Source organism: Zerene cesonia, unplaced genomic scaffold, assembly GCF_012273895.1.
Source record: "Zerene cesonia ecotype Mississippi unplaced genomic scaffold, Zerene_cesonia_1.1 Zces_u006, whole genome shotgun sequence".
NCBI classification, from domain to species: domain Eukaryota; kingdom Metazoa; phylum Arthropoda; class Insecta; order Lepidoptera; family Pieridae; genus Zerene; species Zerene cesonia.
Window position 1 is genome coordinate 644,065 of NW_024045136.1, and position 10,763 is coordinate 654,827.

Below are 10,763 nucleotides of genomic sequence, written 5' to 3' on the forward strand. Positions count from 1 at the left end.
GTGAGTGTCAGCGGTCAGTGGCGGCAGAGACAGTGCTGACTCGGCGCTGTCGTTCAGCGCGCGCTGTCCCTCCACACCGGTCATGATCAACTGGTGGGAGCTGCGCTGCCAGCTGGCCAGGCTGCGGTGAGAGTCGTGGCGGCAGAGGCAGTGCTGACTGAGCGTTGTCGTTCAGCGTCCGTCGCCCCTCCACACCCGGCGGTAGAGACAGTGCTGACTGGCCACGATGCTTTCCCAAATAGTGAAGAAGAAAATGAAATATAATATACGTAATGAAAATAAGCTTTATTGTCACACACCTGAAAACCTTAGTTTAGATTAGTGTTTTAATTCATTTCACGGTACTGTCTGCGACATACACGCACTGAATCGAAAAAGGCCGAAAAGGAGACACTCCTCCGATTTTGATGGAAACTATATAATTCAGCATCATTCGATTTTTGATAAATTAACATTTCTGCCAAGATTAGTATCCATTGATTTGGAATAAAGCAGCCCAGCTTAAAAAACAGTCCAAATGCTATTAGGATTTTTTTTAAAGTTGCATTTCGCGTCTGAAGGTCACTTACGTGTCACACGCTTTCCCAACAGCGTTGCTTTTACTACTGTGACATTATGCCGCTCCATTCCATAAGGTCGATCAGTATTACCTAGTAATATGTTTTATGACAGTTATTGGTGTCTACCACGCCCAATTGAATAGTTCGCCCTGTATACTAATATACTTGCAAGTATTTTGAGATGATTTACGCTGAAAATCCACTCAAATTGAATTTATTTACTCATTAATTTCAGCATGAGCTGGCTCCGCGCCGCGGCGTTGCGTGTGAACCCCAAACTGAGTGCGAGTAACCACGCCTTACTCGCGCTGACCCGCTTGGAGGTGGCCAATAACGAGTTGAGGGAACTGCCTAGAGAACTCTTTGGTTTGATTAGTTTGAGGTTAGTGACGTCATCATAAAATAATTAAAGTTTTCTTTCTTGTGTGTGTAAAGTTGTTAGAATATTTTCCAAGTAGAAGATTAATTTGGGACCTTACGTATTCTTATTACGTTCAAACGGCCTGTTTCCTTTTACTCTCCCATCCTTGTTCATTCCTTCTTTCCAGTCGTCAATCCTTTCCCTATCCTTTTCCCATCAAAAGCGGGTAGCGGAGTCGTAGAAGCACTATCTCTGCGAACGTTCATGGGCGGCGGTGATCGCTTACCATCTGGAGATGCACCAGCTCAGTTTCCTGATGAAATCATTCATTTCATTCCAACATATGAAACTTTACAGATACCTCAATGCAGCCCAAAACAAATTGGAACGGTTACCAACGGCTGACGATCCTTTCGAAGAGGAGCTAGACGGCGGGAGATTGAGAAGGAAAAGGGGAGAAAAGAAGAGTACGAGCGTGTACACGGCGCCGGTGCTGCAAGAGTTATATTTACAAGTATTTATCCGTCTATGTTGTTATTGTAATGATTTTTGAAGGGGAAATTTTCTTATGGCGCACAAATATTTTCGTAGCTATTAAGTGAGTTATGTTCGTCGTGAGATGAAAGGGTCGATCGGGGTGAACGTTTAGAAAAATGTTTTTCAATTGTTAATTAATCACTAGAAAATGGCAATTGTTTTTAGCAATATAACATGATTAAAAAGAGCTTTTTTTGGTTATTATGACGACTTAAGCGCTTTCAACGAAGTTTAGTTGAATAAATAAATGTTTTAGTTTAAGTGCGGCAATATTATTTAAGGAATTTTGAAAAAAGATTCTGAATGAGAGGGACATTTCCATCTTATTGAATTTATTTTTTGTTAATTTACCCAATTTGTCCCGGGATAGTTATTGTAAACCTATGTCACTCGGTAAAAGGTACCTGAGTAGGGAAGGAAGTTTCAAATCGGTCAAGAAGTTTTCGATAAAAACCGTAACATACAAAAATCTTTCCTCTACCAGCTTACAGTTTATCACACTATCACATTTCACACTAATATTATAAATGTGAAAGTTTGTGTGTTTAGATGTTTGTCCGCCAATCACGCTGAAATTATTGAACGGATTATGATGGAATTTGATATACAGACAGGGTATGAGTTGACTTGGATAGGATACTTTTTAACCCGATTAAATGCTCCCTTGGAATAAAATAGGTTGATATCCGGGCGCAGCCGGGACGAGCGTCTAGTAATTTATATAATCATAAACATTGCCTCCCAGGATAATCGTCTAGAAGCGCTTCCGCCGGAACTGTTCTCCCTGCCCGCCCTCACGAGTCTGGATGTATCCAACAACAAGCTAAGGGCTCTGCCAGCGAACATGTGGAGTGCGCCGAGCCTGCGGGATTTGAATGCAGCCTTGAATCACTTGAAGGAGCTGCCCAGTGGGGATGAGGTGAGTGGGCCAGTGTGGGCCAGTGTGGGCCAACTTGGACATAGCCACAAATGTCTAATCTCTTCTGTATATATATAAAATTCTCGTGTCACAATGTTAGTTGCCATACTCCTCCGAAACGGTTGGACCGATTCTCGTGAAATTTTGTGTGCATATCGGGTAGGTCTAAGAATCCGCCAACATCTCTTTTCATACCCCTAAATGATAAGAGTAAGGCAAAACAGCGTTTGCTGAGACTATTATGCTATGTTTAGTGGACATCTGGGTCGAACGCCGCCCGCGACACCTAGTAATTACTTACTAATATGTTCGGTGGTTGTCATTGCACCGAACAGCCACTAACAATCTTCAAAAAACTTCACAATAAAACTGATGTCTTTTATTATTGTTTGGCCTTGTAATGCTCTTCAAAACGTATATCTTTTATTGTCCATTGAGTTACGTTGCAGGGATTTTGATATATATGCTATGTGATAGTCATTTTTCTTTAGGTACTTTTTAGTTGTAAGTTTTTTTTTGTAAGTCGCTGTCGCGTCGGGTAGGAATCTGTAATGGCATGGGACTTTTTGATAAATAATAATGGATTAAATAATTATATATTTATATATTTAAAAAAAATAAAAAAAATTCCAGCCCGTCAACGACTACGTGTCGGACGCGAGTTCGCCCGCACAGTCCCCCCTGCCGGGTGCTTCGCCCTCCTCGAATAGCGCGCCTTTTGGATTCTCGATGAGTGTGAGTTTATTTTTTTTTTACTAGACATTTTTAAGGTTACATAATACAGGTATTTCTATATTAGTTAAGTTAATTGAATTTTATATTAGTTTAATAATAACTATTAAACTACCCCGAGTTTACCGCGTCCGAAGCCGCGGGCAAAAGCTAGTATATTATATATTCGCAAACGAAAAATAAATGGTCAAACCGCGTCCAAATATTCCTCATTAATTATCAAACGATATTTACAATGTTGCATGATATATATTGATTAATCTTTTACATTTTGTTCAGAAATCAGCCTCCCGCAGTCCTTCGATAGAGAACAGTGACGCAACGCCTGATGATGATGACGTACCGGTTCTTGGCAACCGAGCTGGTAATGCTATGTAAGTGGTCCTGAGAAAAAATTTGAAAAACGCATTTTTATCAAACAAGCTGAAGTTTTAAGAAGCTCGGACCTAAAAGTAACATAAAATAATGATGTAATTTATAACAGTTCGTTCACTTATTCACAACACATCCTTACTACCATACAATAATATTATAAATGCGATTGCAGCTCGCTAACCGCTTAACTGATTCGGGTGAAATGTAGCTTGTGAACGGACAAAGGAGATATGATAGATTTTTATTTCGGAAATCCCACGAGAACGGGAAGCAATCAAACAATCGACTAAAACTCTACTGTGTACCATATAATATATTAAATTTACAAGAAGAGACCAACAGACGGTCTTATTATATAAGCAGCGAACTCTACCAGACAACCTGATGGGCAAGAACAACTAAGCGTATATTAGACATGTGGAGAATACCCTTAGACTGTCTATATTTTGCTTTACTAGGTGGTCGAAGCTGCCTGTGGAAAGACAGTAATAAATAAGTACCAAAATCTTCTTTCTAGTCATCTTCTTTAATAATAAGTTAAGGTAATCTTCTTTCTAGCTGGTCGGAGGCTCGGCGCGCGCACGCGTGGCGCGGGGCCCGGGCGCCGAGCCCCGTGCGGGCCCCCGCGGGCCCCGGGGCCAGCTGTCTCGCGTCCCTCAACCTGTCGCACAATCAGTTCTCTTGCATCCCGCCGCCGTTGGCTTGTAAGGCCCCGGCGTTGACGAGGCTGAATATGGCTTATAATGGTCTGAGGTAAGAGGAGCAAAAAAGGAAGACATTAATAAAGGTATGACATTTTTCCGTACAGGAAATGGGCTTTTAAATGGAGATTTTTATTCTTGGTGTACTACAAACAGCTAGTCGATAGACTTTAAATCGCCTATTAAAAGATCGTGAAAAATGTCCTAGTGGTTTTGTATAAAACATCCATTTTAAATTAACACCTTATTGCGTAGCGGTAAGGCTCAAAGTCTATCCTATACCTCATTTGAACTTGTGCGAGTCGAGCTCGTTTCGCCACGAATTGGACCAACCACCTCAGTTTATCCCTTACCTTTTAAAATCGGCCATCCATTTGCAGAGACGTAAGATCTCTGAGAATGACCTTACGCCTCTCCAAATGTTCATTGGCGGTGGTAGCGCTTACCATCAGGAGACCCACCAGCTCCATTGCCGATTGTAACATAAAGAAAATTAATTGTAGCAGATTTTTTTAATAAATGGAGTGTGTTGAGCGTGATTCCGAGACCAGTTTTAATAATACATCAATGTTTATAACGAAAGAAAAAAAAAATAAAGAAGACACTTTTTGTCTTAATGTGAGCAAAAATCTAGAGTTCAAGCAGAAATCTAGTATACAATATAAAGTAATTTTTAAATAAAAAGATTAAGGTTATTGAAACTCCTTGTACTACGAAATTATGTTTTAAATTGTACAGGTCGATGTCCTACGTGACGTCATATCCGACGAATCTCCGCCAGCTCGACCTTAGCTACAATGAGATCACGTGCTGGCCCAGTTTACCACAGGTAAGTTCTGTGTGTTCGATTCTGTCAAGCTTGGGTTCGTAGTGCGTTAGCGGAATGGGAAATGAAGAGAAAATTGAAGTTGTGATTTTATTTGTAACTGCATTTACGAGATTGAGAAGCGAAAGGGAAGAAGAAGGAAAGAGGAGAAATGAAAGAAAAGGGTCTCAACCGGGAATTGAAACCAGGACCTCTCGGTTATACGCGTTAACCACTATACTAGGAAGGCGGTCCCTTCTAATCCAAAATGGGCTAATTTATTTTATAAGAAATATAATATTAATGTCAAGTGACAGTCAGACACGCAAAACTGACAAATGAGCTGTATAAAAATCAGGATCTGTGCAGTTTTCATCAAAATCGGTTCTGTAGCTTTTAAAATAGAGAGCTAAAGACAACAGCATTGCAGCTGCTTCCACAACTTCTTCGCGCACTTTCAAATGACAGAATGTATATGACTCTTTGTTGCACTTAGTATTAATGTCTTCCCCCCCCCCTCCCTTTCTCCCCTAAGGTGGACAGCTTCGGCAGTTCAGTGGGGTCCCCGCTCGCATGTTACTGCGGTAGTGGGGCCGCGGGACGGTCCCGCCCCCGCTCGGGGGGCTCGGTGCGGTCGCAGCTGTTGAGTGCGGCGTGCGCGGCGAGACGGCACCTGCGCTTGGAGGCTTTGAGGACATTGGTGAGTGTGTGTGGTGTGTGGTGTTATATCTACGACTGACATAGTGCCAACCCAACCCAAGACATAAAACACTTGGCTTTCCAAAAACCTTATTCCGTATACTACAAATAGGCCCATATTCTTTTCCTTACCCTCACCAGTCCTTTCAATCAATCAATCAAAAACTCTTTGTTGTGCACCTTTACAAGAAGAGTAAAAACAGGATATAAATAACATCAGCAGTATGAAGAGCACAACAGGCGGTCTTATCGCAGCGATCTCTTCCTGACAACCTGGTGGACAAGGAAAACGCAGTGTATACTAATGTAAAAGCAGGGAGGCGCAATAATAACAGAGTTAATAAGAATAAAACGTATAATAAAAAGAAAAATATACCAAAATTAATAACAATGCATACATAGATACATACATAAATACATAAAATATAAATAATATATACACATACATATATAATATATAACATATACATATTTAAACATACACATATACATACAGGTAACACACACGGCCATAGCTTAACTAAATTGACAGATAAAATTGCTTCAGTAGGTTTTTGAATGTAAGTAAAGATTGAGCTTCTCTTATGTCTAAGGGCAAATCATTCCAAAGTCGAATGGCACGCACAGTAAAAGAAGAGTTATATACATGACCTACATACGGTGGCATTGCTAGGCGAAGTCCATTTGAAGGACGAATCGGGTGCATCTTTGACACTAGAAACTCAAATCTCCCTTTTAAGTAACGCGGAGTTCTCGCATCGAACAGAACAGAGTACAGGAGGTGGAGGATATGAGTATTTCGGCGAAGACGTATGGGTAGCCATTTGAGCTTAGTGCGAAAATCGGAGACATGATCATATTTGCGCAAGCCAAACACGAATCTTATGCAAAAGTTCTGAAGGCGCTCAAGGCAGTCAAGGTGGTATTCGTAGAGGTCAGGATAGCACGCGTCAGCATAATCTATGATAGGTAAAAGGACTGCTTGAACGAGCGCAATCTTAGTGGGTACCGGCAAAAAGTTACGTAAGCGACGAATCGAACCAGCAACCGCAAAGACCTTTCTACGAACTTCTTTAATTTGATGATTCCAGGATAGACAAGAATCAATCCAAACACCTAGACACTTCATTTCAGTACAATATGGTAAGGCAATCCCATCAACTACAACCCTAGGCATAGTTGTAAAGTCTATTCTGGATACTAAGTATTTCGTACCACATATTATACTTTGCGTCTTGTTCGGGTTCACTTTTAGGCCATGACAGTAACTCCAATTGACAATAGTGGATATGTCGTCGTTCATTTTAGCTACTGCATTCGGTAGATATTCAAACGGAGTATGACAATAAATTTGAAAGTCGTCGGCATACATATGATAGAGAGAAGTTATGTTGAGGTATATTGAATTTATAAATATACTATACTTTCCTTTATCCTTTCCTTTATCCCTCTCGTCATTCCTATTCAATTTAAAGTCGGCGATTCGTTTGTAGAGGAGTAAGGTCTGCAATCGACCTTACGCTCTTCAAATGTTCATGGGCGGTGGTAGCGCTTACCTATTTAGGAACGGACCAAGGTAACTACCACCGGTATAGGCCACAGGACATATTATATCAAAAAAATAATGATCACTGGGCCTAAGCCCTTCTCTCGATTAACTCTGGCGACAATTGTAACCGAGATCTTTAAAAAAATTAAAAATTGAACGCTTTAAAAATAATGTAGTTAGTTACTCCTGGCAGAGATGTCCGCTCCGCAAGCGAGCACACCCCTAGAAATGGGAGAACTAAAACAGGCAACACTGGCATGTTTGGCACTGTTTGGTTTGGCAATAAATAATTTTTCGTCAAGAGGTGAATTGGTACATTTAATTTCTTAAAATTGGACACACTTATTGCACAATTTCGTGTAAATATCACTTCGATTAGTTTAAATTTGGTGTGTAGAAGTTAGAGTCTAATATATCTTTTCCATTTAATTTTTTTTTTTTTATGTTATGGCGGGCAACTACGCTAGTGGTTTTCCTTATGTTAAGCGATCACCACCGCCCATGAAAATTCGCAAAAGTGCCTCTACGAATGCGCTGCCTGCTTTTATGGAAAAAGGAAAGGATTATCGACTGCAAAGAAGGAATGGACTGGGACGGGTGAGGTAAAGGAAACGGGCCTCTGGCTCCCGCCCTCATCGTACGAAACACAATGGCATGCCACTATTTCACGCCAGTTTTCTGTGGGGTTGTGGTACTTCCCCGGTGCGAGCTGGCCCAATTCGTGCTGAAGCGTGCTCGACTAACACAATAAAATTATAACATCTAAATTAATTCTTTTATCTTCACCATTTTACAGATTCTAGCTAATAATATGCTCACGCGCATACAGCTGACAACAGACGATGACGGTCTCGCACCGCCCAATGATCACCGGAATGATGACAATGAAGATGAGTGGGTGAGTGGATGTTTACATATAGGGCAAGTTTGAGCCTTGCTGAATAATAATACAATACTAGCTGTGACCCGCGGTTGAAACCGCGTAAGTCCGTATCCCGTAGGAATATCGGTATTAAAAGTGCCTATGTGTTATTTCAGTTGTCCAGCTATCTACGAAGCAAAATAGTATTATTATTCACCAATAGATGCCAGGAAAAAAAAAACACGAACAAAACACGAATATGACATTTTCTAAAAAAATTCCTAGCTAGATCGATTTATCGCTCCCGAAACCCTATATACTAAATTTCATGAAAATCGTTGGAGCCGATTCCGAGATTCCAATTATATATATATATATATATATATATATATATATATATATATATATATATATATATATATATAAAAGAATTGCTCGTTTAAAGGTATAAGATACTTAATTTATTCCTGTATACTTCTACTCTACGCTAACGTTATAAAGAGGAGACTTTTGTATGCTTCGTTGTTTGTATGTTTGTAAAATTTTCACACAGAAATCAATTTTTAAATATATAAATTACTAGCTGCGCCCCGCGGTTTCACCCGCGTAAGTCCTAATCCCGTACGAATATCGGGTTAAAAATTGTCTATATGTTATTCCAGTTCTCCAGCTATGTACGTACCAAATTTCATTGCAATCGGTTCAGTAGTTTTTGCGTGAAAGAGCAAAAAACACACACATAGTTAAAAAGTGTCGCATTTATAATATTAGTAGAATCCTATTTCGTAATCCTACTAATCCTACTAATATAATAAATGCGAAAGTTTGTGAGGATGGATGTATGTGTATGTGTATGTTTGTTACTTTTTTGCCATGCAATGCCAATTATATAGGGGCAACCTTTTATCCCAATATTCCTACAGAATACAGACTTACGCGGGCGAAACCTTGGGGCGCAGCCAGCATCCCCCAAAATATATTTTCTTCTTATTCAAAGCAACAAACATTACATACTCGTACAAGTTAACATCTCCATTTTTCTCAATAATCTTCTCAAATTCTCAACTAATCTTTTGTGATCTTCTCCTCTAATCCTCTTTCTAGTCCGAAGGAGAGTGTCGATTGAAAAGCAGACTGCTGTTCCCTCTACTGTCCATGCTCGATGTGTCGTGCAATCTGTTGAGATCGGTGCCGCCGGCCATACACTTGCTGTCCAACCTGGCTGTGCTCAATTTAAGCGGCAATAAAGGTATGTATGGAACTCTTAATACATATTTGTTATGTACCTACCCTAATGATTCTAAAAAGTTCGTATTAGTTATTGTTCCTATGTTACCCGTTAAATTAAAATGGTCGACATTTTCAACCGACTTCAGAAAAAGGAAAAATTGTCGATTCGATTGTAATTTTCCTTGGCTATATACCCTCAGAACTTTCGACTGAATGAATCGATTTTGATAGTTCTTTTTTTTCATTTGAAAGTTGGTGCCTCGCAAGCGACCCATTTAGTTTTGGTCTTATTCTGACAAGTTGATTTCGGATAAGGTTTGTTTAAAATAATTGCTGTTAATACGTTATCTTGAACTATTTTCGTGTCACAGAATCTGATTTTAGAATAAATAAATGTTCTTTCGTTAAAATAATAACATCATTATATTTCCTCACCCCACAGACATAACAGACCTCCCCCCCCAAATGGGGCTGCTCACCCGACTGTGGAACCTCAACACGGTCGGGTGTTGCCTCTCGGAGCCGCTCCGCTCGGTAGTGCGCGGGGGGCGAAGTCGCAGCGTCGACGTGGTGGGTTTCCTGCGATCGGTGCTGCACGAGGCGAAGCCCTATGCAAGGATGAAGCTCATGATTGTGGGTGTTCAGGTGAGAGCGGTTGGAAAGAGTTCGATTTGTATAAATCTTGAGTTGGGAGTTGGACCTACAATGTTGTTTACCAGTTTGTTTTTATGTGCTTTATGACTGGTACGATTTCTTATAGAACTAGCTTTTTGCCCGCGACTTTTCCCGCGTAACCAAAGGCATCTCCCATGGGAAAGTGACCCATGCCACTACCTAGCCTCCTAACTATTGCCAGACACAAATAATCATATGATAAAATCGCTTCGTCGTGAAAGACAAACAAACTAATACACTCTCGCATTTATAATATTGGTATTATTTTCCAGGGAATCGGCAAAACCAGTCTGTTGGAGTGTCTCCGTCAAGAGTCTGCAATTCACCACAGACGGAAACCGACTGATGTGAGTTGAACATTTAATATATTGAATTGGATTTCAATTTAAAATTTTCAAAGACAAAAAGGAGGGAAAGCATGTATTCCTATACCACACTGCCTTATACATATAGGAACACAAATAAATAAACTTAAACTCAAAAAAAAAGAATTGAAACTAAAATGTGTAATCCCAACAAAGCGGAATCTCCCATCGTTTTGAAGTTTAAGAAAGAATTTTAATTTAGAAATTAAAGCCTTTTTAACGGATTTTAAACGCGATTTATTCATTATATTATTGACCCGACGTTTCGAATACTATACAGCGAGCGTGGTCACGGGGAGACTGAGAATTTTTATCTCTATATATATAAAATTCTCGTGTCACAGTTTTCGTTGCCAAACTCCTCCGAAACGGCTTGACCGATTCCTCTGAAAT

At 40.1% G+C, this 10,763-nt stretch overlaps 1 protein-coding gene across 1 annotated transcript in view; it reads left to right on the forward strand.

Annotated features, from left to right (window-relative positions):
- The window catches only part of LOC119838879 (leucine-rich repeat serine/threonine-protein kinase 1), a 75,813-nt gene that overhangs the window by 25,396 nt on the left and 39,654 nt on the right, over positions 1-10,763 (forward strand). Inside the window, exons 13-25 of the mRNA XM_038365022.1 lie at positions 35-126; positions 796-942; positions 1,279-1,435; positions 2,204-2,377; positions 3,011-3,112; positions 3,389-3,483; positions 4,043-4,237; positions 4,924-5,014; positions 5,526-5,690; positions 8,035-8,136; positions 9,205-9,349; positions 9,773-9,975; positions 10,278-10,352. Coding sequence (XP_038220950.1) covers positions 35-126; positions 796-942; positions 1,279-1,435; positions 2,204-2,377; positions 3,011-3,112; positions 3,389-3,483; positions 4,043-4,237; positions 4,924-5,014; positions 5,526-5,690; positions 8,035-8,136; positions 9,205-9,349; positions 9,773-9,975; positions 10,278-10,352 — 1,743 coding nt within the window. The remainder of the gene's footprint in view (positions 1-34; positions 127-795; positions 943-1,278; positions 1,436-2,203; positions 2,378-3,010; positions 3,113-3,388; positions 3,484-4,042; positions 4,238-4,923; positions 5,015-5,525; positions 5,691-8,034; positions 8,137-9,204; positions 9,350-9,772; positions 9,976-10,277; positions 10,353-10,763) is intronic.